At 55.5% G+C, this 26,441-nt stretch overlaps 7 protein-coding genes across 7 annotated transcripts; 2 read left to right on the top strand and 5 right to left on the bottom strand.

The window, feature by feature from the left end:
* Positions 1–622: 622 nt before the first annotated feature.
* On the bottom strand, positions 623–3,579 carry TRIREDRAFT_44330 (serine/threonine protein kinase; the record flags this gene model as incomplete). The annotated part of the gene is made up of 6 exons (XM_006961029.1): positions 623–1,131; positions 1,204–1,603; positions 1,659–2,397; positions 2,454–2,613; positions 2,706–2,905; positions 3,022–3,579. The coding sequence occupies 6 exons, from the start codon at positions 3,577–3,579 to the stop codon at positions 678–680; spliced, it is 2,511 nt and encodes an 836-aa protein (XP_006961091.1). The 3' UTR covers positions 623–677.
* A 3,504-nt stretch (positions 3,580–7,083) lies between these two features.
* TRIREDRAFT_74241 (uncharacterized protein) lies at positions 7,084–9,317 on the bottom strand (the record flags this gene model as incomplete). The annotated part of the gene is made up of 5 exons (XM_006961303.1): positions 8,458–9,317; positions 8,277–8,372; positions 7,535–8,182; positions 7,348–7,465; positions 7,084–7,322 (listed from the first exon to the last, which is right to left on the bottom strand). Exons 1-5 carry the CDS (start codon positions 8,788–8,790, stop codon positions 7,084–7,086), a joined length of 1,434 nt encoding a protein of 477 aa, XP_006961365.1. The 5' UTR covers positions 8,791–9,317.
* A 1,401-nt stretch (positions 9,318–10,718) lies between these two features.
* TRIREDRAFT_103080 (uncharacterized protein) lies at positions 10,719–12,567 on the top strand (the record flags this gene model as incomplete). Its single annotated transcript, XM_006961761.1, has 4 exons — positions 10,719–10,813; positions 10,926–11,313; positions 11,437–11,580; positions 11,692–12,567. The coding sequence occupies 4 exons, from the start codon at positions 10,719–10,721 to the stop codon at positions 12,565–12,567; spliced, it is 1,503 nt and encodes a 500-aa protein (XP_006961823.1).
* A 1,675-nt stretch (positions 12,568–14,242) lies between these two features.
* On the bottom strand, positions 14,243–15,448 carry TRIREDRAFT_29275 (uncharacterized protein; the record flags this gene model as incomplete). Its single annotated transcript, XM_006960959.1, has 2 exons — positions 14,243–15,253; positions 15,335–15,448. Coding segments are annotated over 2 exons (1,125 nt in total), but the record flags the coding sequence as incomplete, so codon positions are not given.
* A 2,317-nt stretch (positions 15,449–17,765) lies between these two features.
* On the top strand, positions 17,766–19,028 carry TRIREDRAFT_54722 (uncharacterized protein; the record flags this gene model as incomplete). The annotated part of the gene is made up of 2 exons (XM_006961760.1): positions 17,766–17,854; positions 17,966–19,028. The coding sequence occupies 2 exons, from the start codon at positions 17,766–17,768 to the stop codon at positions 19,026–19,028; spliced, it is 1,152 nt and encodes a 383-aa protein (XP_006961822.1).
* Positions 19,029–19,528: 500 nt separating this feature from the next.
* On the bottom strand, positions 19,529–20,761 carry TRIREDRAFT_119845 (mitochondrial oxaloacetate/sulfate/thiosulfate transporter-like protein; the record flags this gene model as incomplete). Its single annotated transcript, XM_006961302.1, has 3 exons — positions 20,605–20,761; positions 19,834–20,510; positions 19,529–19,773 (listed from the first exon to the last, which is right to left on the bottom strand). The coding sequence occupies exons 1-3, from the start codon at positions 20,619–20,621 to the stop codon at positions 19,529–19,531; spliced, it is 939 nt and encodes a 312-aa protein (XP_006961364.1). The 5' UTR covers positions 20,622–20,761.
* Positions 20,762–22,466: 1,705 nt separating this feature from the next.
* TRIREDRAFT_2044 (uncharacterized protein) lies at positions 22,467–24,604 on the bottom strand (the record flags this gene model as incomplete). The annotated part of the gene is made up of 5 exons (XM_006960884.1): positions 22,467–23,273; positions 23,347–23,661; positions 23,766–24,088; positions 24,151–24,395; positions 24,456–24,604. 5 exons carry the CDS (start codon positions 24,602–24,604, stop codon positions 22,467–22,469), a joined length of 1,839 nt encoding a protein of 612 aa, XP_006960946.1.
* Positions 24,605–26,441: the final 1,837 nt, after the last annotated feature.

Below are 26,441 nucleotides of genomic sequence, written 5' to 3'. Positions count from 1 at the left end.
CGTTGGACCCCCCCATCTTGAACAAGAGTAAAACAGAAGGAAAAGAGAATAAATGTCTGCAAAGCACATCATGGGCCCAGTCTCGATTGCAGATACATACAAGGAACCAAAAAGAGTAACGGAAAAAAACACGCATTCGGGGCAAGAAAAGTAGTCGTACACAAGTAGGACGAATTCCATCCCACAGCCAACAGAAAGAAAGACCTCCACCGCGTTGAATCATCCCATCCACCGATCTACAGCCTACGGCCTGCCACTTCCATGACGAAGGCGCTGCCTCTAGCTGTACGCAGGCGGCCACATGCTCCCCCACAATCGTCTTATGCTATTCCCGAAGTTTGGCGTAAGGACCCGCCTGGCTGCGGCTCGGACCGGAAACTGGAGAGCTTCTCGGACTCTGAGAGCTTCGGGAAACATTTCTGTCATCGCAACGACGGTGCGACGACGACGACGACGACGACGACGAAAAAGGGGGCTCGAGGAAGGTCAGGCCACAATCGTCCAAGCCATCGGTGGTCGAGTGTCGCGGATCCAGGAATGCAACATCCATGCTCTGATGTTGGAGACGGAGGGCTATCGAGCGCGGGCCTATTTATTGGCGGCAATCAACCAGGCCAGTCAACAAATCGTCATGGTCAGAAACGGAACTTCAGCTTCGAGCGGAACGAGGCAATATCTCAATGCCATGGATTCTGGTTACCCATGAAGCCTTCTTCCAGGGTCCGCTCTTCCAGATTGCGAATGAAGTCCCGGTTACTGCGGGCCCCCTGTTGAACTCGACTGCCTCGTCTTCCGGCACGGCCAGGCGCATTATCCAGTCCCTCGCCGGTTGGTGGATAGTATGCCGGGCTGGGCTGCAGTCGGATCGGCTGGCTCGGGTCCAGGTGGCTGGCCACTCGCTGCAGGGCTGGAGGGATGCCACTCTGCTGCTGCTCCATGGTCGAGGCCCGCTGCCGGTTGGTCCTCGAGCCGCTTTGCTGGTACATGTTGGGCTGTGAAGAATTCGAGTACTGCGACGACGGGAGCTGCTGAGGAGGCTGCGACATGGCCATCTGACCGTACTGGCCGGACTGGGGCGGCCCGTACTGAGGCTGCACGTTGCCATGGGCAGAGGCGGGATTGTAGACGGCGCTGTTGGAGTACAGAGGGGCCGGCACATGGCTTGAATGTTGGTACTGGCCTCCACCCATGGGCGAGCCGTACTGGGCCTGGGCCTGAGCTTGAGCTTGAGCTTGAGCTTGAGCTTGAGCTTGAGCTTGAGCTTGTGCCTGTGCCTGTGCCTGTGCCTGTGCTTGAGCCTGGGCCTGGGCCTGAGCTTGAGCTTGAGCTTGTGCCTGTGCCTGTGCTTGTGCAGCCTGCGCTTGCGCCTGGGCGGCCCGTTGTTTGCTCAGTGCCTCGGCCTGCTGTTGTTGCTGCGTGCCGGGAGCCGGTGATCGGTTGAGGGAGCTTGACTTGAGGTTCATTGGCGGGACAAAGGGCCCCTGGAACTTTTGCTGGGTGATGAAGGGGTGAAGCTTTGCCTGCTGGGGTGACCACCGCTCGAGAGGGTTGATGTTGAGCAAGCCCCTGACAAAGTCGATAAAGGCAATGCGATTGTTCATTTCTGTGCAGAGTCAGGTTATATAGTCCATGTTTTGGTAAGGGGCGACAAGGCTCACCTCGATCAATTTCGCTCTGCTTCATATTCTTCCGCGGCATCGGATACGACTTGATAATCTCGGGCAGCGTGTTGGCCTGGAAATACTTCTTGCTGGGCTGTTCCTTGGTGTTGTGTTCGCGCGAATACTGCTCCATGCTCTTCAGGTGGTATGTCCGCCTGCCAAACTCGTCCTGCCTCCTTTCAAAGAACTCGAGGCCCTGCTTGCCCATGTCGATCATCCAGTTGGGGGGGTTGCCGAGCATCTCGACGATTCTAGCAATCTGGTTGTACTCTGACGATCCGGGGAAGAGCGGCAGTCCCAAGAAGAGCTCGACCACGATGCAGCCCAGCGACCACATGTCGATGGCAGACGAATAAGGCAAGCCCAGCAGGACCTCGGGGGATCGATAGAACCGGGACTGGATGTAGGTGTAGACCGTCTGTCGCTCGTCGCATGCCGAACCAAAATCGATAATCTTGATGATTGGGCTCTCGAGGTTCTTGAGCAGAATGTTTTCGGGCTTCAGATCGCAGTGGATCAGGCGGGCCTTGTTGAGGAGGGCCAGGCCGTTCAGAAGCTGCTGGGCAAAGACGCGCACGAGGGTGGTGCTGAGGCCGCGGAACTGGTTCTGCTTGATGAGCTCGTACAAATTGACGCTGAGCAGCTCGAAAACCAGACAAAGATGCTGTCGATGGATAAACGTATCTTTCAGTCGCAGAAGATGGTGGTCGTCGTTCTTGTCGAGCTTGGTGTTGAGCTATGTCGGGTCAGCGCAAGCGGTAATGAATGAAGCAACGGCCATAGCCAACGTACCAGGTCCAGCACAGATACCTCCATCATGCTCTGATTAAAGTAGGCTGTGCGGTTTTTAATGACCTTGACGGCCACGACCTCCTGCGTCTTGAGATTCTGGCATTTGACGACCTGGCCAAACGTTCCCTGGCCCAGCACATCGAGGATGAGGTAGCGGTTCCTAGAGTGAATGAGTCAGAAAGAGACATAACCATGACGGGAGAAAGGGACCAATTGGTCTTAAGAGTAACCAAGAGCAAAAGTGTGACGCACTTGTGGCCGGCTTCCTCTGAGCCCAGAATATCGTTGACATAGAGAATGTAATCGCTGTCTTCGTTGTCGTATCCATCGTTCTTGGTGCCCTTGCTGGGCTTGGTAAGGACTCGGCGAGGATTTCGCGACGACTCGTACTTGAAGCTCGGGTTGCAGATGCGATACGTGGCTGGCAGATGCAGCGTCAGAGCTTGGAGGGGCTAAAGAGTGGCCGGGGGGGCGTCAAGCGGGACGAGTTAGCATGCGGAACTGAAAGAGGTCGAACGTGAGGGGAAAGGAAGAATCGAGGGGGGGGGGGGGGGGGGGGGGTACTAACACTGATGAAGCCCCCCTCTGGATTTGCGCGCCTGAAGCGCGGCTGCCTCGTGTTCTTTGGCTGCAGCTCGTTGGGCGACTTGATCTTCTTGAACTCGGGCACCGTCTTCATCACTGGGGGGTTCGGGCGGCGGGGGGCCTTGGAGTCACTGAAGCCGTCGAGCGCGGCGACGGCAGACGAGGGGTAGCCGTCGTGGGAGTAGGTGGCGATGGGGGGCAGCTGGGGCTGACGGCCGACAAAGTAGGGGCTTGAGTACTCGGCATTGGGCGGCGTCTGCTGCGATGGCGAGCTGGTGTAGGCCTTTGCGTAGGGCGACGTGGGCGACAGCGTGTCCATGGGCGAGTATCGCTGGGCGGCGGACGAGGGCTGCTGGTGGTGCTGCGGCTGGTGCTGCTGTTGCTGGTGCTGTTGAGTCTGCAGCTGGGGGTGCTGGAGCTGGTGCTGCGGCTGGTCCTGGGGCGTGTACAGGCCCGAGGAGCGGGTGCCCGACAGATGGGCCTGGTGGTGTGGCCTCATGGGATACTTGATGCCGGCGTGGGCATCGTGGGCGTCGTGCATGGCGACGTCGCCGCTGGTGTCGCGCACGGGGGCGGTCGCGAGAGGCGAGGTGGCCGGGTTGAGGCTGAGGCTGGTGCTGGACGAGGAGCCGTGGTGGGCGCCGAGCTGCTGGTGAGTCTGGTGAGCCTGGAGCTGGCTCTGGCTGTGGCTCTGGAGCTGCTGCTGATGCTGAGGCTGGTGCTGATGCGGCAGCTGGTAGTGCAGCTGGTGCGGCAGCGTGTGGTGCTGGTAGGGGCGGTCGTAGCTGCTGCTGCCGTGGGAGGGGCCGGAGCTGTTGACGTTGCCGGCGGAGCTGCTGCTGTTGTTGTTGAGGTTGGAGCTGGAATGGTGGTGGGCGCCGGCGATGTTGTTGCTGCTGCCGTAGGGCGACGACGACAACGACGAGGCAGCGGCAGCGGCAGCGGGCGGCGCGGCGGCAGGGTTGGACGCAGCGGCAGAGCCAGACGCAGGGGCTGACGCAGACGCAGACGCAGACGCAGACGCCTGGCCGGAGAGTGAGGCGGCGGAGGAGGAGGGCAGAGGCGAGGGATAGTCTCGCGATGGCTGGCCGCTGGTCGAGTGTCGAGGGTCGGGGTACCACGACGGCTTGTCCATGGCGGGCTGGAGGGCTGTCGGCTCGACGCTCGAGCTTCGACTCGACGAGCGAACTTGGACGGGACTGGACTGGAGCTGGACTGGGACTGGGACTGGGACTGGGACTGGGACTGGAACCAGAACCAGAACCGGAGAGGAGGGGCGTCAGCGGTCCCAAGCAGCGGCCGACCAGACCAGGGCCACGCAGCAGCACCTCGACGCAACAGCTGGGAGCGCTATTATTGTCTCCGCCGATGTGCTCGAGCGAGGGCTGTTCCCGTTTGTTTCGTTGGTCAGCGCCGCCCGATTGCGTCGCCGTGCCTTTGCCTTTGCCTTGCGCCTCGCTGCCCTGCTTCTTCCGTGCGGGCTTTTTGCTGCTGGGCTGCTTGTGGTGCCGCGTGTGAGCCTGCTTTTGGCTGTGCTTGCCGGCGGCGCTTCTGCTGCAACGGTGCCCTGATTTGCGACTGCGATCAGCAGAGATGCAGCAATTGGGCGCTTGGGTGGAGGCCCAAGTTCCGGGGGGTGGAAGCGCTTTTGATTAGGTGACGGAGGGAAGACGATGGGGGAAGCGGTTGGAGAATGCTGGAGGCGGTAGTAGTACTGCTAACGGTACCTACCAACGGTAGCAGTGGCAGCAGCAGTTCCCGTCTGTAGTAGTAAGCTGGCTGTCCAGTAGCAGCCCGCAAAGGCAAGCCGCAGCAGCAACAAGAGGCCGTAAGCAGCTGGAACTTGCATTCATCCAATGCGTGGGCTTCGCCTATCATGTTGATGTCAGTGCCTCCCTCAATGCCCGTGCATGCCTACAAATCCTACAGCTACAGCCAACTACCAGGTTGCCCAGCTTCGACTTTCTTCAATGGTCAAAAATAACAGCGAATTTTTCCATCCCCTCTGCCCAACGAATTGAGTGCTTGTTCCATCTCTCCAAGAAACGAATCGACGTGCTGTCCGTAATGTACATGTACCCCCGCCGCTGTGCAATGCCTGTGGCGATACATCGGCTCGGCGGGGGGGCCACTGGTGGCAGTCGTACAGGGCGCTTAGTGGCCGTTCAAGGGCCTGGCTTGAGCCCGTCAGCGATCGATTGATGCTGCCCGGGTAGCCGAGAGCGGCTGTCGCACGCTGTCTCTAGGCCGCGTCCGTCCTAGCCGCTCAACTGCGAATGGACTCGTCGACTCAACGAACTGGCACGGGTGATGCAAGTGCGCAGAAGACCTCAACTTGGATCAATGAGATGGATGCTGTCAAGGTGTGGTAACAGACTTGCTACGCTGCTCCAATCACAGAGAGATGTGATGCATGACGACGATGGTATTCGACAAGCAAACGACAGACACATGCCGAGTTCTAGACCTCGCCCTGTCCCAGACAGACGCCGAAGCAACAGACTTGATATGAATCATCCATCCACGAATGAAGTAATCATACGATGTATTGGCAATTATTGTGGCAACCTTGGCCACTTGATATCTGGCTCTTCCCAACCTTTTCCCCAAACAGCATTCATCAATAGCCAGAAATCTCCTTGTGAATTGCCTGCCGGAGCGCCACACGAGCATGAATCCACAGGTCCAAGTTTAGGTAGGTAGGTAGGCATCTTGGTATCATCAACATCTGAAAATAAGTTGAATAAGAACCAATACCATGGTGGCAGATCTTTACATATCACCTAAATCAATATATTCCAAAATTTTCAATGCATCATTCTATGGCAGCAATGATCCCCCCTTTAAAAAAAAAGATGTGCATCTTTAGCCCTCCCACGCAAATCCTCTCATGCATCAACACGTATGCACCACCACCGAATCGCCACCGACAAGCTTCTTGTCAAGACACACCACGCACGTCATCTTCTCACGTTACAAATCGAATCTTTTGCCTCTCCGGTACGAGCCAAACAAGCAAATCCATCCAACAATCAACAATGGAATTTCCTTTGCGTTGCGGTAACCCCCGGAGCCTGATCGAACGCAATGGAACCTCTTCACATGCAAGTCCTCTTACCTTACACATGAATCTACCTATCTAGTACTTGAACCAGGCACGCATAGAGAAGTACTAGTAAAAGATGAGAGGAGAAATCATCAACACGCTCTTCCACTTCTGCTTCGTCTGTTTTCTACACTAGATGAGGCTCTGCATAAAAGTTTCAGCCTTTCACCAAACCGCTGAAAAACCTCTCGAATAACCGCTCAAGATGACGCAAGTAACAAAAATCATGGCTGCAAATGCTCTTTCTTCTCAGGCTATCCAACCATCTGCCGTGTTTTACACCCTCTGGTGATGCCACGCTCATACTTCAAATCGCACAAGACATAAAGTACAAGGAGAGAGATTTCGTAGAAACTCGTAATCATCATCATACGGGAACAAGTCATAAAACAACATGTGTGAAATAGAGGGTGAGAAACAAGAGACAGACATAAAGAAAGAGAGAGAGAGAGAGAGAGAGAGAGAGAGAGAGAGAGAGAGAGAGAGAGAAATCACCCGCTTCAAATGCTCCCATAGTGGTATCCCAGCAGCGGCGCTCGTTAAAGGAACAGAATAGGAAATCAAAGAGCATTCCAAACTTTTCGTTTCCCCCGTGCAGAACATGAGAAATTTACACGGCAAAGGGAGCAAGGAGAGGAAGCAGAACCCCTAAAAGAAACAACCTTTGGAAATCACACTGGAAAGAAAAGGACTGCTGGTACAACATGACGAAGGCCCATATGGTGAGAACGCAGTATGATAGAGAAGAAATGAGAGAGGGGACAGAGATGACAAGTAGAAACACTCAAACAGAAATGGGCAGACAAGGAAGGGAGGTAAAGATACGTCAAAATGGCAGCAGGGCTGAGAACCCGAGTTCTCCCCCGACCTTGAAAACTCTTCTTTCACATCCCTCCACTCTTATAGCATGCGATCCATACCGCGCTTCATACCTGATGACTACGACTGATAGCCGCCGAAACCGTTGTTGAAGTTTTGTCCTTGGTTCTGGTTCCACTGGGCGTTGGGACCCTGGTGGCCGCGCCCGTATCCTCCGGCACTCTGCGGGCCACCATATCCCATGGGGGAACCGCTGTATCCTGCGGGAGAGCCGGCTTGAGGGCCGCCAAAGTTGCCCTGTTGTCCGTTGTATTGCGCTACAGCAAAGACGCCATGGTCAGTCTCGGATTGCAGTCGGTCTATCCTTCATGGGAAGCTACTCACCTCCATACTGCGGATAATACGTGGGAGTACCAGGGAAGCCTGGGGCCTGGGAGGTCTGCGGGCTGTATGGCTGCTGAGGGTCAAACGATCCCGAGTTGGGAGCCTTGTCCTTTCCCCACTGCGCGATTGTCAGTAAAACGCCCGGCTTCTCATCCATGATAGCTAAGTAGCAGGACAGGCCACTTACACTGCACTTCAGCGGCCGTCCATTGACGTTGTATCCGTTCATCTGGCAAATGGCCATGGCTGCATTCTCGTGAGAGTCCATCTTGATAAAGGCAAAGCCGCGGTCGGCCTGGAAGCGCGACTCCATGACAAAGCCAAAGTTCTGAAACAGGGGCACGACGTCGTTTGGCGTCGTGTAGGGCGTGAGGTTCCCCACGTAGCATGTCGTCTGCCAGTTGGGCGTCTGCGCCAGGATCATTTCGTAACTAGCGACTCCGTGGGCAGGGAACTGGTGGTGACCAAAGGGGGTGGTGGGCGTCATGCCCATGGCCTGCATCGCCTGCTGCTGAGCCATGGACGGCTGGCCCTTTTGGTTGGCCCAGTTGCAGCGAATGGCCCGCGATCCGAGCCACTCTCCGTCCATGGAGCTCAGAGCCTTTTCGGCGTCGGGTCGGTCCCGGAAGGCGACGAAGCCATAGCCTCGAGATCTACCCGTCTTCATGTCCCACATGACGCGGGCTTCCGAGACGGAGCCAAAGGCAGAAAAGGCCTGCATCAGGATGTCATCGTTGACTTCGTTTGACAGGTCGCCAACGAAGATGTGGAAGTGGTTTGACGTATCCTCCTTGCTGGTAGTGTTGGACTGATAGGCCCAGTTGACTCGGATTTCCTGTAGTTGGCGAAGCAGAAGTGTCAGTGGCAGCCTGTTTGGGTCAAGGGGATACGCCGAAGCTGTATAAAGCATATAAGAGCTGGAGACATACGGATTGGTGAACCCTCCGGCCGTTCAGGGTCTGCATGGCCCTCTCCGCCGCACCGGGGTCGTCGTACTCGACGAAGCCATAGTTGTAGCCCTTGGCCTATATTGTGACAAACAGCCGTTAGTACCGCCGTAGTTCCCATCACGCGGAAGTCCCTCCTTGGAGGAATCAGGGTGTCTCATACGTTCTTGTCGGGGATAATCTTGACGTTCTGGACATGGCCAGTCGTCTCGAAGATCTGGCGCAGCACGTCCTCGGTGACCCGCTGGTCCAACCCGCCAACATAGAGGGCCCGCTTGTTGGGCTCAGGCGCAGCTCGTCGGAAGCCGGTGGTCGGGGACAGGATGCCGCCAGCGTCGACGCCGGACCGCGGAGAGGTGATGGCCGTCGGGATTGGGTTCGTGTTCTGCGGGATGTGGAGGGGAGGCGGGGGGAGGTGAGTTGGGTTGCCCTGGCCGTTTTGGGCGGCAGAGGCGCCAGGCTGCGCAGAGGTCGGGACGGCGCCGGCGTCAGCCATTGTTCGCGACGACGAGGGGGATCGAGTCGAGTCGAGTCAAGTCGAGCAGGCGAGGGGGATTGAGCAGCGGTGGGCGCGCAGGACGGCGGCGTCGGTGGCGATGGGGGGGGAGAGGTGAGGAGAAGTCGGGAGAGAGGAGGGGTGATTTTTTTTAGGGGGGAGATATGCAACGAAGAGGCTCCGATCACGAGCTCGCTATCTGTCGACGAGGCAGAGGAGAAGAGAGATGAAGACTGCTCCCAGAGAAAGGCCGGGAGATGCTTGAAACAAACTCGAGTCGAGCGCTGCGTCGGCGTGGGAAAGAGGCGGCGGGCAGAAGGAGAGCTGGTAGAGGGAGCTTGGAGGAAGCTTGCAGCGCTTGTGAGGAGGGCTGAGGCGGGACAGGATCAGGACAGGATCAGGACAGGACAGGGGATCCGGTGCAAGAGACGGCCGACCAAGCGGGACAAGGAGAAGACGAAGAAGAAACGAGGCAATGGAAAAGGAAGAGAAAAGGAAACCCCGGTTCCAACGCAGAAGAAAACGATAAAGGAAACGAGTCCCGCAAATCGCAACCAGCCGCTCCGCTACGTTCGTGCACACACAGCGAAGTTGTCGGGAGGAGGAGGGAAAACAGAGAGACGAGAATATTATGGCGGCAGCACCAACTTGAAGCTGTGCTGCTTACCTTAGGCAGTGCTGTAATAGCTCAGGCGGTTGAGCGGGATCAAACGTCAAGGCAAACGTTAGGTTGTGCTGGCGTGAGTGGAGGCCGGCCGTGATATGGCGGGCGCCTACCCTGCAACAGGCAAGGTGCAGAATTTTCTTTGCCGAGAGGAGCGCGGCTGAACTGGGGCTTGTGAGCTTATAGGAGACGTGACACCAGGCCTGAAGCACTGGAGTACATAGGTAGGTAGGAGGTAGGTATCTGGAGGTTGTTGTAGAATGCTGGGACGATATGACTGTGCAGGGGATGCTTCAACCAAGCAAAAGATGCAGATTCAAGGCACCTGGTTATTGATATCTTTGTGCTCAGATCTTTTGATGGCCTTCTGTCAAGGTTGGACTGGGCGTTGTGCAACAACAAGTATATTGTATTTTGCCCAGGGATATCTGTATATGTACTAGACATAAGGTAACTGATACGACTGACGAGGCTGAGATAGCCGGCTCTAGAATGCCCATTCACGGCAAGAAGTCGTTGAATATCTGCATGTACCGTTTTGAAGTCAGCCTTGCACCCATCTGATGCAATCAATTCTCACACTGCAATTACTTCACCACTTCACCATTGTGTTTGGTCAGTCCTAGCCCAACAGTCAGCCGGGCAATGCTACAAGTCTCGGGTCTCGAGGCTGTCTCTTGCTCAGTGCCACACCGAAATCAGCGGCCCAGCGTGGCGCAATCATTGCTTTGTTCACGGATCAAGCGAGGCTTTGAGAGAACATTTAGATGTTGGGCTTGTAGGACAGAGAGGCTGTGTTGTGTGCTCGAGACAGCATATTCGGACGGTGCCTGGTCGATTCCCATCCTCTCGTCGTCTCTTCGATGGATATGAGAGCACCATGAACGCCTGTTTCGCCCCATTGTTCGCATTCCCAATACAGGTACATCTCTTATACATGTAATACTGCATGCAGACGACAAGAAGCGTCGCTAAAAGGTTGCAGTGAATGCAGAGATTCAGCCACTCGGGGATATCTCTAGCCGTCAATTGCGGGGAAACTTGGAACGCTGAGCTCAAGTCGAGCCACAGATCGCGGGTTACGGGATCGGCAGAGAAAGGCTCGTGCAAGTACAGTCTACGCTTCCTCGGGTGTCTTCCGAGCCGTTGTGTGGGTGTCTTCAGCGATCACGCAGCCATCTCTAGCGCCGAATCTTCACTGGACAGCGCTCGGATTGCGCCAATGATGCAGACGCTGTGCCGGTGCCAGGTACCGAGTACCTACATGTACCTGCCCCAGACTGGCCTGAACTTTCTGTTGTCTCTCCAGCCACAGCTCCTTTGTGCACCAGCCACAGCAGCATCGCCCCTTTGGAGGAGGTAGGTACCTTTTAGCACGTACTCTGTACGGAGTAACTTTGCCAGCCCTTGCCAGTCTCTCCAGTGCTCAACCCCAAGGGAAACAAAATCTCACCCTCACTCTTACAAGCAGGAAGCAATCCTCTCGCATCCGCCCTCGCCCTCCGTTTGCCAGCTTCTTGTGTCACAATTTCCAGTATCACCATCTCTCCATCTTCATCTATCCGTCCGCCGCCACCCGAGGAAATTCCCACGCGCAACCCCGAGCTCGCCAGCAATCCCAGTCGAATCGCCGCCTCTCCGTCTGGCCGCGTTTAGGCCCGCGCATCTCCAAGAGTCGCAATTCCGACTCGCATCTGCCGCGCCGGCACCAGTCATCCTCAGCCGCGCCAGTCGCTTTCGCTCCCGCTCTCTCACTGCTCTCCTCACTCCTGAATCGCTCTCGCATCGCCAGCGAAATGGCAGCCTCACCTTCAATCTCGGGCCCTTTGGACGCCCTGCAATCCATCATCAATGACGTGGTGAGTCTGACAACCGGCCTGTCGCCATAGCTGCCGTCTCCCTTTGGCCGCGCAGTTTCGTCATTCTCTCCCCCCAACCACTGTTATCTTATTTGCCAATCTAACACTCTTCCCATTGTCAAGCTTGTGCAAACCGGCAAAGCTCTGCGGGCATCTCGCAGAGACTCTCAGGGGAACCTGACGTACGCCTACGGGCCGACGCAGGCCAAGCTGCCAGATACCATTGAGCAGTTCCACATGACGCTTAACGAGCTCGAGTCTGAAATTGTAAGTGAAACTTTCGCCCTCGGCGTGCATTTGCGCATCCTTTTTCTTTTTCCTTTTTTCTTTTCCTCAAGTGTAATCACCCAATGCTTACTCTTCTTCTCATTTGGCTAGTTGAGCGCCAAGTCGGTCCTGCTCAGAGACTACAATGAGTTGCAGGAAAAGAAGAGGCAAATCCTGCTCCGGCCTACTTTCCAGACGGTCGACGGCCAGACAAAGCGGCCACCCACCGTCGAAATGGCCACACCGCCAGAGCCCGTCTTCAAGGACGAGCCCATGGCGGAGGACACTGAAGCCAAGCCCATGGCGCCTTTCCCCAACATGAGCATCGACCTTGCGGAACCCGAGCCGATGGACATCTCTGCCAAGGAGCCCAACGGTCAGCAATCGCAGCAGCAGCAGCAGCAGCAGCAACCACCACCCCCCGGCGGTATGAACGGGTTAAACGCAAATCCCAACTCAGGACTTGTCCCCCAGCCGCCCAACGCTGATCAAAGGCCGACGCCGGAAATGCCTTCTGGACCTCCTGGCCCCAACATGCCACCGGCACTGCCAGAGACCTCCGGCATGAACTTTACCGATATGGAGTTCACGCTTGCGGCACCCCCGGGCGGCGAGGTTCCCGGCCAGCCCAACACTACCAAGGAGCCATCGTTCGACATGGCCACCTTTGCACCAGCGGAGGGTGGTGACGACCTGTTGAACCTCAACCATCTGCTACCGGGTGACGCGAACAACTCGTCCGGCGCGGCGCCCCAACCCCCGACCAAGGCCGAGGGAGGCGCCGCCCCCGTGAACACGGATTTCTTCGGGCCGGGGTCCGGGGCCGCCGACGGCATGGACTTTGACTTTAGCCTGGGCGGCTCGGGCGACGACACCTTTGACGACTTGATGAACAACCGCGATAGCACGTTTGAGCTGATGGATGCCGGAGGCGACTTTGACACGGCTTTTTTCGGGCTCGATAAGGCGGATGAGAATCCGGCGTGAAGGGGACGCGGTGATGGGTCTGTCTCCCGGGCCATTTGACAACTCTTTCCTCTTGTGTTTCTCTGCGGGCTTTGGTGGGCAAGGCGTTGTCTCTTATTAAAGGATTTGAGACGGGTCATCTTTCGACTTTGGTGTGCGTAGATGCGCATCCATCTCCATCTGGGCTCCATCTACTGCTGGGATACGTTTCACTCTTAATGTTTTATTTTCGTCATGTCTTCTTTTCGTCCCCGTCCTTCTTTTTTTTTCCCTTTCTTAGTCTTCTCTCAACTTTTTTTCCCTTTTTGTTTTTCCTTTTTCTCGAAACTATCATCACCTGGGATATGATTGGGAAGCATTGGGCAACGGTGTATCGGGATCGGCGAAGGCTGAAGGAAAGAAATATACCCTTACTTTTGATGATCTCCGTCTCGTCTCTTGAATAAGCTGTATGTACTATTCGGCATTTGCTATGTGTAGAAAGACCTCTTGGCTTTGAGCCAGATGTGTTTTATTCTTATTGAACATATATGCGTGTGTTTGTACTCCCACCTTTTCCACTGACATTGCAATTCAAAAGTGAGAGTTTAAGCACGGCATAAATCAAGGTAAAGCGATGTCACATCGTCGAGTCATATCGTCGCGAACGACAAGGTGTCAGTCTTAACACCTTTTCTGAAGATTGCGATTGCATAAAGGGGTTCTCTGAACCAGATTATGCGTCGGGCTAACTCCCTACTTGCCTACATCGTTACCTACTACCTACCTATCATGAAAAAGGGACGACTAGGCCTCCCACATTATTATCGAAAGAAACACCAAGTTACATGACAGCAAAACAAACCTCCCCATCCCCTTTTTCAAACAAAACCCTTGTGATATGTTACACCAAAGGGTCGTAGGACAATGTCCAACACGTACCCGAGAAATCAAGAAAGAAGTAGTAGAAGAAGAAGAAGAAGAGTATGGCAGTATTAAGAATTACTACTGAGGTACTAAAGAAGAAACAAACACATCCAGACAAAACTGCTAGTTCAATCCCTGTCAAAACTATCAAAGCTTTTGATTCTTTCAAGGACCAGAGTAGATAAGATAAGAGTATTAATTGCTGCAACCAAAAAAAAAAAAAAAAAAAAAAAAAAAAAAAAAAATGACTGAGAAAAAGAAAAAAGGGGGAGGGGGTTGAGTTGTTCGAAACCTTTGGTGAAGAGATGAGATTCCCGCCAGATTTCTGCCCCCCTTTTTTTGTAACAACTATCAAAGCCGTCAAGTATATTAAAAAAGAACGAGAGAAACCTGAAGAATAAAGGTAGGTCAGGGGTGGGGGGGTAATTGTGTGATTGAAGTACGTAGTGGTATAGTAGAAGAAGCATCGGTCATAAACTCGTAAAGTCAATATTACGGAAGAGGGGGTATTGTATCATACGACAAAAGAAAAGTTGACAGAAGAAGAAAAAACGACGTCTAGCATCTCGAGTATTCACGAGAAGCGTATAACAAAGGGAATTGAAAGGAAAAGAGAGTATGACGGAGTGGGTGGTTTGAGTGCGAGTAGAAAAGCGTCGTGTGAGTAGGGAAACGGCGGGCAGAAGAGATGCTTCGACCGAGAGAGCAGGCAAGCAAGCAAGCAAGCAAGCGCCTTTTATCACCACGGGGGCTTGACGGCATTCGCATTTGTCGTCGCCGCCGCGGCCACACGCCTCCTGGCCAGCAGGCTCTTGAAGGCGCCGAGAAACTGCACGAGCGACTCCTCATCGGGCGCGCAGAAGCGGTACGTCTTCTCCTCGGTGATGATCTGCAGGCAGTTGGTCTTGCTGCGGCTGACGGGGTCCATCTCGACGACATTGACCACGTCGGCCACCTCGATGATGCTCTGGGCGGCGTACTCGGACTCGTCCTTGTAGAGGACCAGCTGCCGGGCGCGCAGGACCCCCCACATGTGCTTCCACTGGCGCACGCCGCCCTTGCTGCGGTGCATCCAGAGGGCGCCCTGCCAGACGACGCGCTCGGACTCCTGCTCGGCGGTCACGGCGCTGACTTGGCTCGCGGAGCGGCCTCCGGTCTCGGGTCGCTGGCCCTGCGGTTTGAACTGCTGCTGCTGCTGCTGCTGGCGGGGCATCATGGTGGTGCTGCCGGGGGTCTGCAGCTCGGGGGGCGACTGGGCGGCCAGGCTCTCGTACGAGGTGCCCTCTTGTCTCCGAGGGCCGTCGTTGTCGGAAAAGTCAGAGTACGAGAGCATCTCGTTGCCGGACAGGCCAGACGAGTCCAGCGTGTAGGAGAAGCGATGGCTGCCTGCCCCCATCAGCTTGGGCACCGTCGAGTCGAAGTTGTTGCCCATGTTCTCGGGCGAGCTGGAGAATGGGCCGTACGCGGGCTGCCGGTAGCTGTCGGGCGCGCCGGGCGACACGACGTTGTGCACCACGGGGCTGCCCAGGTACATTTCCTCCTCCTCCTCGTCGAGCCTGGCCGTCTTGCGGATCGCCTCGACCCATTCCTGGGCGTCCTGCGCGGTCGAGGCCTGAAAGTGGTAGTTGCGCGAGGGCGAGAAGAGCCCAAAGAGGTTCTGGCGCTTGTGCTTGGGGTCCTTGAGGGGGGCGACGGCGGAGAGGTCCGAGGTGTAGATTTGGTGGCGGAGCTTGGCCTCCTTGTCGTCCTTGTATATGGAGATGCCGTTTGGTCGCAGGACGAGGTAGACGCTCTTCCAGTTCTGTCGTTCGCGGCGCAGAGCGCGTTAGCATCTCTTTGACTTCTGTTGGGACATTGACGAGGGAGTTTAGAGATGGCATACCTTTGTCTTTTGGCCGCGCTTCTGGACAAATCCGCTCTTGATGACCCGATCAACCTCGAAGCAGCCGGTCTGGTGCACGGGAGCAACCGCCGTGTCCAGGGGTAAGCGACTGCGGCGATTCAGGGCGTTGGCGTCGCTGCTGGAGTTGCGGGCAGCAACGGCCGCCTCCTGGAGCCTCGTCTCTGCCTGTCGAGGGGCAGCCATGCCGGGCAAGGATGCGATGTTCCCTCGGGGGCGACGACGGAGCTGAGCCTTGCGAGGGCTGTCGGGAGCCGGTTCGTGGGACGTCGAAGGTGCTGGCGGTGGATGTGGAGCCGAGAGAGCGGGAATGTCGATCGGGGTCGGTGGTGGTGGTGGTGGTGTTTTTTTTTTTTTTTTTCCTTTTCCTTTTTTCCTTTTTTCTTGCAGTCGCAGCTTGTGGTCGTGCAGTATTATCAAGGGTCGCTCAGTAGTGGCGGGCGTCTCTCTAGAAGTCACGGCTGCGTCCTGCGTTGAGCCTCTATGTAATGACTAGAATCTGGGAGTGACGGCGAGCAGAGGCAGCCGGCAATTGAGGCGAAGTGGCAGTATGCGATGGGCGGCCGCGGCCGGTAGAGGGCGATGACGATGGCAAAGTCAGGCTTCCGGGTCGGGTGATGCGAGGGCCAGCCGGCGACAGCGTATTCGTACTTGACTGAGAAAAGAAGAAGAAAAAAAAAAGAGGAAGCCTAGGGTCGCGACCAGGCTGACAATGTGACGATGAAAAGCAATAAGTACTAGATGGTAGTGCCTGGAGCGGTGCAAGCAGTGCCGTCCGCCAGCTGTGGTGCGCGCGTGGCCGGCTGAACGACCATAGTCTGGCGTCTAGAGGCTGTATGTGTATGGTTTGACGATTATTCAACAGACGAGTTCAGTTCGGAGAGCTCTTGGGCGGTTTCAGCTGCACGGGCGTTTCTGGGTCGAGGCGCGACAGGCGGCGGATGGTGGACTGAATCGCCTTGCGAACGCTGCAGGGATCAGGGCGCGATGATTGGCGGCAGTGGACAAAAGGGGGGAGAGAGAGAGGATGAAACAGGATCAGGGTTGAAACAGACGCAGAACAGAAGACACAGATGACGATTGACCGGGGGGTCGAGGGTTTAATATGGCGGTGGTACAAGTCGTGGCTTGAGTGGCATGTTGTGCTGTGTTGTGGTTGTGTTGGAAGAGATCAGTCATGGAACGAGTCGAGCTGCGTTGCGTTTGGGTTCAGGGCGGACAATCAGTGCGGCCGACTCGAGGCGTAATGGATCAAAGGTTGAGTGCTACTAATTGAAGCTGCCACAAGCTTCACGGCGGCTGTCGATTAGACAGGAGGCGCGCCACAAGACTATAGCCATGATACGCGGCTTTTGACGTCACAGGGCTTGTAAACAGCTGTGGAATGGAACAGAGCTGGTCAAGGAGAAGGCGGTGGTTATTAATAGCCGCGCCTCTTGTGTTGTGTCTGTTGGTTGGACGAGGAGTGAGTTCTCGGTGCTGTGGCTGAAGAATGGCTGATTCCAGACCGTTTCTCCATCTAGCCGCGCAATCTCCAGGAAGAACAGATGAACAGGGCTGGAATACGTCTTCAAATCCCGGGCAATCAATGCGAGTCCACAGGAAACAGAGACACACATACTAGACAGAAGTAGGGACAGGGGGGGGGAGACGCTGAAGCGAGCGCTACGGTACTGTGCATGTATCACGGCACCGTGCATGATTCGTCTCGGTACCTGCTTGACACGGGCAATTACCGACAGGGGCTGCTGAGGTGCCTCTACAGTAGGTACTTGTATGTATACTGCGTAGGTAATTACTATAGCACTGGTTTGAGACAACTCAACTTGCACAAGCTACCCGGCAACGCGGATTCTGGTTTCGGATGCGGATGAACCACTGGGAAAGGCTCAAGAGATGATGCTTTATTAGACAGACTACTAGAAAAGTATAGCAGACCATGTTGTTCGATACGGGATGATGAGAGTTGGCAAGAGACTCAACTTTGAGGAGGCAATTGCTTACCTCAGGCAGCCAGTGTTAGTTGAACCAACGACTTCTCACCTCTGGCGCAACCACAAAAAATTCTCACCAATCTCAGTGCTGTTTGTCACTGCCCTGCTCACCACCACAAATCTCATAAAAAAGACTCTAAACTGCCAGGCCTTGAATTCACCCGTCGGACACAGCCAGACACACAAACTCAAGCACGGCAAACATCAACCACAGTTGCTCCGGATCCTCACCAACAAACTTGCAACTGCAATCGATACCTGAGCTTTCGCCCTATCGAGACTCACAGACGAAATCTTGCAAACCTTCGTGACTCAGTCCCCGTCATTCTTCTCACAAGAGACTTTTTCTCTTATCCCCTTAACGCATCACATCCGTACTCCTCATTTCACCATCATCTACAGCTCACCCACAATCTCTCATGGCGGGCCCAGCACTTGCCGGCCGGCCTTGCCTGCGCTGCAAAAACCCAGATGCGCCGTATGAGCTGCGAAACGTCGCGGCATGCCAGTACGCACACAACCTCCACCCTCTCTCTCATACATAAAGAAACTCATGATACTCACACATCGCGCGCAGAGACTGCTTCATAGACTACGTCGACTCCAAGGCCGTCAAGAGACTCACCGTCCTGCAGCGCGAGACCAGGACGTCGTCACGGCCCGAGCCGCGGCGGTACGTCGCCGGCCTCTCCTTTGGCCCCAGCTCAACCGTCCTCACCCAGATCCTGGACAAGCAAGCCAAGTACCACGCCTCGAGAAAGGGATCCTCGCCATTCGAGCCCCTTGTCGTCCACATCGACACAGATCTCTCCAACAGCAGCAGCTCCGCCGCCGACGCCCCTGCGCAGAGGCTCCTGGCAAAGTACCGCGAGAGATTTCCCAATGTCTCGTTTGAGTGCGTCCATCTGAGCAAGGTCCTCGCGCTCAAGACGATTGACTGGACGGCGCTGCCGATTGCTGCTTCTGCCGCCGCTGGTGAAAACGACACTGAACGGCTGCGGCACTTTTTCGATGCGTTGCCGTCGGTCACGTCCCGCGCAGACTGTCTCCGGCTCTTCATCCGCCACCTGTTGCTCGGCGTGGCCATGGAGAGGTCCTACTCTGCGTTGCTGCTCGGCCACAGCACCACTGCGCTGGCGAGCCTGACGCTGTCCGAGGTTGCCAACGGACGAGGCTTCGCGGTGCCCTGGCAGATCAACGACGGGGCCTTTACCGTCTGTACGTATGGGGGGAGGAGCGCAGACGGGGATGGTGCTGGTGCACAGGACCAGGACGACGGCAAGGTCCAGTTTCCCGTATATTATCCCCTGCGAGAGATTCTCAAGGCCGAAGTCGTTACGTATCTCGGCACCACGCCGTCGGTCCGGGATCTGGTCCCTGCGGATAATTCGTCGTCGAGCAGCGTCGTCTCCCACAAGGACCAGAGCATTGAGGAGGTCATGGCGCGGTATTTCGAGGGCGTGGAGGGGCCCTACTCGGGTATCGTGACGAATGTCGTTCGCACCGCGGGGAAGCTGGACCGGCTGGTGAGTTCAAGGTATTGTCGCTTATGCGGCATCACGCTGGACGAGGAGGGCGATTCGACCTGGGCGGGCGAGTTGGGGGACGATCCTGCAGAGGGCGCTGGGGGTTCGGACGCGGGAAAGCTGTGTTATGGATGTAAGCGCTCACTGGGGGGATAGACGAGAGACAAGGCAGAGAAAGCAAGACAAAAGAGAAGAGTAAACAAGTATAAAAAAAGTAGTAATATTTCAGGGGCGTCGGTGCGCCCAGTTCTAATTGTGAAGGACTACCAACTCCAGTGCAGAAAGCATGCCGCCATGAGCTTTTCCCTATCCCCCGTTGCCTTGTGCCCCCCCCCTTTTTTGCTCTTTTCTTTCCCAAATTGTAGGAGAGAAAGACCCTGAAAAGACTCCCGTAATCTATAAAACCGGAGCTTGCCGCTCCTGAAAAAATGTACAGCATACAAAAGCGTACCCCAAAATAAAGTAAGGTATACAAAGTATGCGGAGTGAAGATATATGATGTAAATGAAACCCTGCGTTGAAAATCAGCAGGACAGATAGAAACTGGGCGAGTTCAGAACTAGAATCCGGATTCGTTTTTCACTCCTTCTGTTTCCTTCCTTTTAAATTCTTTTTCTTTTTTTTTTTTTTTCTTTTACTTTCTTTTTTTTTGCATCCTAGAGACGCCCCTCCTCGTAGCCTAGCATAGGCAGGATGCGGCTCTCGACGCGGCGGACGAGCTTGGCCGTCTGCTCGGCCAGGGAGAGGGTGAGGATGGTGTGCGGCAGGATGCGGGCGAGGTGGGGGATGAAGCCCTTGTAGATGGCAAAGATGCCCTCGGTGCGGATCGTCTTGCCGGCGCAGTCGAGGATGCCGCTGTAGAGGTTGCCGTGCTGGTTGTAGAGGCGGGACATGATTGTGTCTGTTTGATCGGATTAGCCATAACTTGCCTACATGCGAGGAGGCATCATCGAGTCTTCACCAGGAGGATGCATGACGCAGCAGACGACAAAGCCGCTGACGGAGGAGCTGGCCAGGTGCAGGGCCGGGCCCTCCTCCATGCCGGCGTGCTTGACCAGCTGCCGCTTGGCGAGAAAGTAGGTGGGCAGCTGGACGGAGCTGCCAAAGCCGGTGCGGACCATGGCGGCCGTGATGCCGCGGTACAGGCCGGTGAAGCCCTCGCCGCGGTAGATCTGGCGCAGGCCATCCCACAGGTTGCGGTAGTTGTGCTGGGTGCCGACGGGCCGGACGGGGGAGTAGCTCTGCAGGCGCGTCTTGACGAGGAAAAAGGGGCTGCCGGCGGCGGCGCCGAGGATGCCGGAGGAGGCGCCGCAGAAGACGTTGATGGCGAGGTTCTGCCTGGTCTCGTCGCCGAGGAAGAGGGCGGCGGTGGCCTTGCGCATGGGCTCGTAGAAGCCGAGGCGGCAGCCGTTGAGCAGCACCTGGTAGATGTAGGCGGCGCCCAGGCCGCGGTAGATGCCGCGGATGCCCTCGTTCTTGACAATGACGCTGATGCCGTGGATGGGCCCGCGGTAGTACTGCGGCTGCGCGCCCTTTGTCTGCAGCTCGCCCTGCAGCTGCTGCCGGATCTTGAGGACTTCGGCCGGGTGCGTGACGGTGACGGCGCCGCAGGCTGCGAGGGCGCCGGCGGCGAAGCCGCTGTTTTTTTGGTGCAAGAAGCTTTTGTTAGCTGAAAGGAAGACTTGGAAATGGAAATGGAAACTGGACAGATGGACAGTAAATGACTGCGTACCCGATTGTGGTGGACATTTGGCGCAGCTGGGATTCCGGCTTTCGCGCAGTTTCAAGGTTGGTTTGCGATGGTGTGTGTGTTGCGGAAACGTGCTGGCGAAAGGCTGCGTGGGGATGGACTGGTGTTTGTGCGGATCACAGCAGCAAGGAAGTGACAAAAGGAGAGACAAGGACAAGTCAGAATGTAAGGTGAGGATTGATTTGAAGGAGGGACAGGAGGAGAAGGGAATAGTGTAAGACGAGAGAGCTGAGATGATTGATGCCTTTCTGCAAGGGAAACGCGGCCGATTTTGGGGGACTTTGCCCGAGTGCGCACTGCGCGCAACCCGATGACGGCGGCGGCCCGGCTAGCAATGGCTGCCAGCTTTTTTTTTGGGTCCGGATGGCCGCGCTCAGCTGTGGAGAAGCGAATCTGATGCAAGCTGTTGTATTAAAAGGCAGAGAGGATTAATTAGGAAAAAAAAAAAAGGTGGTTTGGGGGTTGGTGAGGATGGGGGAGAGAAAGAGGGTCCCCGGAGGCCGAAGAACGGAGGTGTAAGTTGTTGAGCTTTTTGGTGCCAATTGAGTGGAAGGGGGATTTATTAGCAGGGGGATGGATGAATTCGCAGTTGAGGTTTGATTGGGAATTGGTGCGATGATTGCAAAGTAGTAAGCTGACAGAGGTATGTATTGCTATTACGGCCTGTTTTTATTCGTTGTCTTTGCTGGATTCGACTACTAATACAGATCGCTTGACGGCGGGATGATGGAATAAGAGGCCATCAGAGCCGTGTGGCTTGGCCCTTTATCGACTTGGGTATTACTCAGCCTTGTCTCTGTTGAATCTGGAAGAAAAGCTTGTTTTACACTCGGTGAAAAGCTTCTTTGTTTTTTGTCTTTTTATTTTGCAAAGTTCCGAGTCCCTTTTTTTTGACGGTGGTTGTACAAGTTCTACCTCAGCTTGCTTGGGCACCTTGTTCGGTGAATCAAGCCGTTGTGGCCCGACTGCCGGAGCCGTCAACTTGTCCATGACTTTTGAAATTGGTTCTTATTCTACCTAGGTAGTGTGAAATGCTAATGGTGACGGCCAATTAGATACCCTCAGTTCCGTTTTGTAGGCACGAGTTCATAGAGGTCCCTTATACACATAGTAGCGCAGATACAGCACTGCGAATGTGCCGATTCGGAACCCTGTCTCTCTTTATTAAACATCCCCACCAATTACTCAGAGCCGCGGAATATCGTGGGGTTTTCGATCTGTACCTGTGTGATTTGTGTGTAGTAGTATGTCTTGCCCCGGATTGAGCCCGCGTTTGCGCCGATGAAAGCCGCTGCTATGTAGGGGTTAAAAGGTTGTGTGGGTTATGCCGGCGAACGGCAAATCTAAGATCTTGCGCAAACTAAAGTATATATTTTCGCATTTGCAAACGATATCATTGGACAGCTATTCCTAGCAGAGAAATGGGTTAGTACCTAGTATTGGTCGTTGCAAGGCGGGGCAGAGCTCGGTTATGAGGCTACATGCATCTTGTTGCAGAGCCGGACGGTTGTCGGTGGCTTTTGTCTGGAGAGCTTGTAATTAGTTAGAGGAGGCGGTTGCCGAGTGCCGCGTGAAGATGAGGCTGGGCAGAAGCTTGATGGCGATTCTAAGGTATGCTTAATATACAGTGTACCTGGTTGCTTTCTAGCCCTTGTCCTTGTTATTGAAATCGGATGGTTGTGTGACTATGGGTGGTCAGGGGGGGAGGCCTAGACATGTGTGATGCTCTCATCGCTCACTTGCATCAGCCTTGCTCTCATTGGTATACAGGCCTATCAACATCTGCCATTATCCATCCTAGTAGGAATCATATCTGGAAGAATGCAACCCATCAGCCAGATGCCTCAAAAAGGCACCCTCGGCGCAACAGCCTTCCAAAAGTCACACCTCTCCCCCCTTCCCCCCTCCCAGCTCCTCCCATCCGCCAGCCGAAACGAATTCACAACGCCCTCCCCCCCGCGCACGTAGTAGCTCAGCTCCTGCGTCACAGTCACCAGCTCGACCTCGCCGCCCGTAGTGTTGAGGTCCAAGAAGGTCTGGTTCTGCGCGCTAAAAGCCGGCCACGCAATATCCCCCGGACGACTCCCGTCAACGGGCACCGTGGCGTTCGCCTCGCCCGCTTTCGCATCGCTCACGGAAATGACTGGGTTCTGCTGCGTTATGAATTGTCCCCAGATCTTGCGAAAGCTGTGCTGGAACCCGCGGCCTGGGGGTGCGGTGCCGTCCTCCTCCTCCTCTTTGGCGAGGACAAAGTACGCGCCGAGATCCGCGCCGTGATACGCCGGGTCGAGCGAGTACTGGTACTTCCACGCGCGGCGACCATCGGAGCCGGGCTTGCTAAAGGCCTCGGCGAGCCACTGTGACGGGCAGTGGAAGGTGGACTCGGCGGCGAGGTTAAAGGCCGTCTGCTGGATGCCCGTGGCCATGCCCGAGACGGTGTTGGCGTTGGGGCCGGCGTCGTCGTCGTCGCCCGGGGTGTCGAAGCGGGTGCCGTTGTTGCCGGGCTGGGCGGCGGCCGTGTCGTAGATGCGGTTGAGGATCGAGATGTCGGCGTTGGTGAGATGAGGGAGGGTGGAGGAGACGAAGGCGTCAAAGGCGGATTTGGTGGTGATGTTGGGGTTGGTCAGGGGGACGCCCTCGTCTGCGTTGGTCTGGAGTGTGTGTCAGTCACAAGAGGCATCCTGAGAAGAGGGGGGGTAAGAATAAGAGAGCGTGTTGTTGTACCCCGATCAAGAGGTGCTTGCCGCTGACTTTGCCGCAGGCAAGCTGTGCCGAGGGACGGTGCTGGATAAAGTCGTGGTCGATGACGGGCAGCCAGGCGAAGCTGCCAAAGTAGCCCCTGGACGTCGAGACGAGGCCGCTGGCGGTCTGTAGCGTGGTCGTGTCGGCGGCGACGAGGCAGTCAAACACGCTTGAGTGGTTTCTCAGGGCAGAGGCCACTCCGCAGCCTGCAGCCTCGGCAAAGGCGTCATAGTGGCCGGTGGGAACGCCGTGGTCAAAGGGGTAGATGGGAGGGACGTATGTGCTCGCCAAGATGATCTTGGAAAGCAGTCAGTTTTTTTCGCCCCTCCCAACAAGGGAAAAAAACGAAAACAAGCAAGGGGCAGAAGAAAAGGGGGCATCAAGGATTTTAAAGTACGTACGCTGCTGAACAGCCCTTGTTCCCTCCCGTCATACGCCAGCGCCTGATACATGGCCGATGCCGCGCCAGACGACTCTCCGCCCATCGTGACGCGCCTCGGGTCGCCGCCGAAGCGGGAGATGTGCTTGTGCACCCACTGCAGGGCAAAGCGCTGGTCCAACAGGCCCGCGTTGAGCTTGCCGTGCCGCCGGACGTCGGGGGACGCCAGCTGGCCGAAGGCGCCGAGGCGGTACTGGATCTCGACGGTGATGAAAGTCTTGTTGTTGGTGTTGATCAGGGCGCTGGGGTCGTAGGCAGCACCGAAGACGGAGTAGCCGCCGCCGTCTGCGTCCTGGTTAGGTTTCATATTGCCTTTTTGACATGACGCTGATGATTGGGAAACTTACGGATCCAGACGAAGACGGGCAGGTTCTCGGCGTGAGGCGGCGCGTAGACGTTGAGAAAGAGACAGTCTTCGTCGCCAAGGGCTGAGTTGAAGCCGTAGACTGGAGGCACGCCGTACGCTCCCGACTGCGGACACCAGGGGGGTTGATCTACCGCTGCGACGAGGCGGTCTGGGGTCGTGGCTTTGGGGGGTTCTTGGGGGGCTTGCCATCGCAGAGTTCCGACTGGCGGAGCGGCGTATCGGATGCTGTGGTTGTGTGAGCCCCTTGGATCTTTTTATCGAGGGAGAAGGATGAGGCTGGTGTACCTTTTCCAGATGTTCAGATCGAGGGTGGCGTTGTAGAGGCCTTCGTAGACGGCATAGCCGAGGTCGACACGGGGGCCGTGTGCAGGAGCTGCAAAGGCTTGGCTGGTGGTTGTGGCCAGGGGGAGGATGAAGCCGATGAGGCGCATCATCGTGAGCGTAGGTAGTGTCTGATCTGGAGTGAGTGTTGACGGGTCTGAGGATGAAGGGCAAGACAATGCATCAACTTTGTATATTCACGGTAGTGAGAAGAAACGAGAGAAAGAGAGGGGACGAAATGAAAGGGAAAAAAATCATATTCGATATCGGAAATTCAGTCACCAGGTAGCTTGCCAGCTGGCAGACTCGCCAATCCTTCGCGCGGGTTTGTCAGTTCCAACCGCACATGGCCAACGGATATATGCAGGATCGGTCGGACCAGAGCTGTGCTCCGGCCGACTGTTGAATTACAGATCCGGACTCGAAAACTGCGAGAATGAGCCTTTCAGCATGCCGTAAATGGACGAGGAGGAGTATGGCTGGAAGTAAAGCTGCCGATTGAAGAGGGAGGGACGTGAATGGTGTTTTGGGGCTGCTAAGCGTGTAGGTACAGTCAGGGCGCGACATGAGTGAAAGTTGCGCTTGCTCTGAGACAAGATGATACCTGACGAGGAGAGTGAAGGACTGAGTCAAGCGGACAAGGACGAGGACTCAGTCAGGGTCGTCTATCATCCATCTTTGGAGTCTGGAGAGGTTGACAGCTTATCATTACAGGGTGCATGTGGGTTTGTGGCAGTGTGTCGAATAGCGTAGATTTAAATTGAGGTTGACGATATGTTGCTGTGGGTTGTTTTCACTCAAAGGAAGAATAGCTGGTTGATTCAACCATGAGAAGTGGCTCGAGGCTATGGGCGTGATTGAGAGTCGCTGATGGTCGAGACGATGACTGATGGTTAGGCGAGACATGTGATGAGGGACAGACGATGAGGTCGCACTTTTTGTCTCGGTCTGGGAATAGCTGAGCTGAGTCAACAGGTCAATAAGACGACTTACAGCTATACATTCGTCGAGACACTTGATAAGAATAAGGAAAGGGGAAAAGAAGGTAAAAACAAGACAGCCACGCGTTGAACCAGATGCATGCATACATCTTAAGCACATGCATGTTGGTGGCGTGGCAATATACACCTCGTGTACTACGTAGACGCATGATTTACCCGGCAACGCTCCGTGGTCGTATCAGTACTCGAATAACAATGATGGTGGTGTTGCTGGTAAATTGTTCATTTGTCCTTTTTTTGTACGTACGTGCGTGCAGGTTGGGTGCCGTCTTACATGCATGGATGCCCAGATCCCTGCTTGCCGTTGAAGAATGCCGTAAGACTCCGTCCGCAGCCTGGCGATGATCTTGACGACAGTGCAGACACGATGTTTTCTGGAATCTTCAGAGGAATCTATGAGCAAAGACTTTCAAATTCTGTGAAATAGGATGCAGTCCTTCTCATATACGCATGAGGAAAATAGGTAGGAGATGTAAATGAGATGCCGGTAGAGAGAGACCTTCCTATGCACGCATCTATGAGTGGATCTGATAGAGCTGAGGCGAGTATAATCATTAAAGAGCTCAATTCCTTCTATAGCGCTTCCATTCTTCCTTCTGAGGAGACTTGTTGCGTCTTCCACCACCTGTTTCGCTCTTTGGGCTGCGGCTTCTTCCTGCACCATATTAGAGCCTTGCCCACAAGGAGCCTCGCAAGTGTACTCCTGCATGTTGGCTGGTCATTCGTCAAATATCGAGCCCGATCATCCAGTGGCGTCCAAGTGGGCAGCCTTGGATGCATGAGGAGCCACAGAGGATCCTCTCCTTCTGCATTCTCGACTCCGACAGGCGATTCGACGGATGATTGCATCGTATCTGTACGAATCTGTGCGGCAGTGGAATCGAGAATTCGAGTGGTGGCTGGCCATTGACATGGAGGGTGGCATCATGCTCCAGAAAGAGGTAAGCTA

The sequence above is a fragment of the Trichoderma reesei genome, assembly GCF_000167675.1.
Source record: "Trichoderma reesei QM6a unplaced genomic scaffold TRIREscaffold_1, whole genome shotgun sequence".
Taxonomy (NCBI): Eukaryota; Fungi; Ascomycota; class Sordariomycetes; order Hypocreales; family Hypocreaceae; genus Trichoderma; species Trichoderma reesei.
Note: the sequence above shows the minus strand (reverse complement) of the source record. Positions and strands in the feature narration are given on the sequence as shown.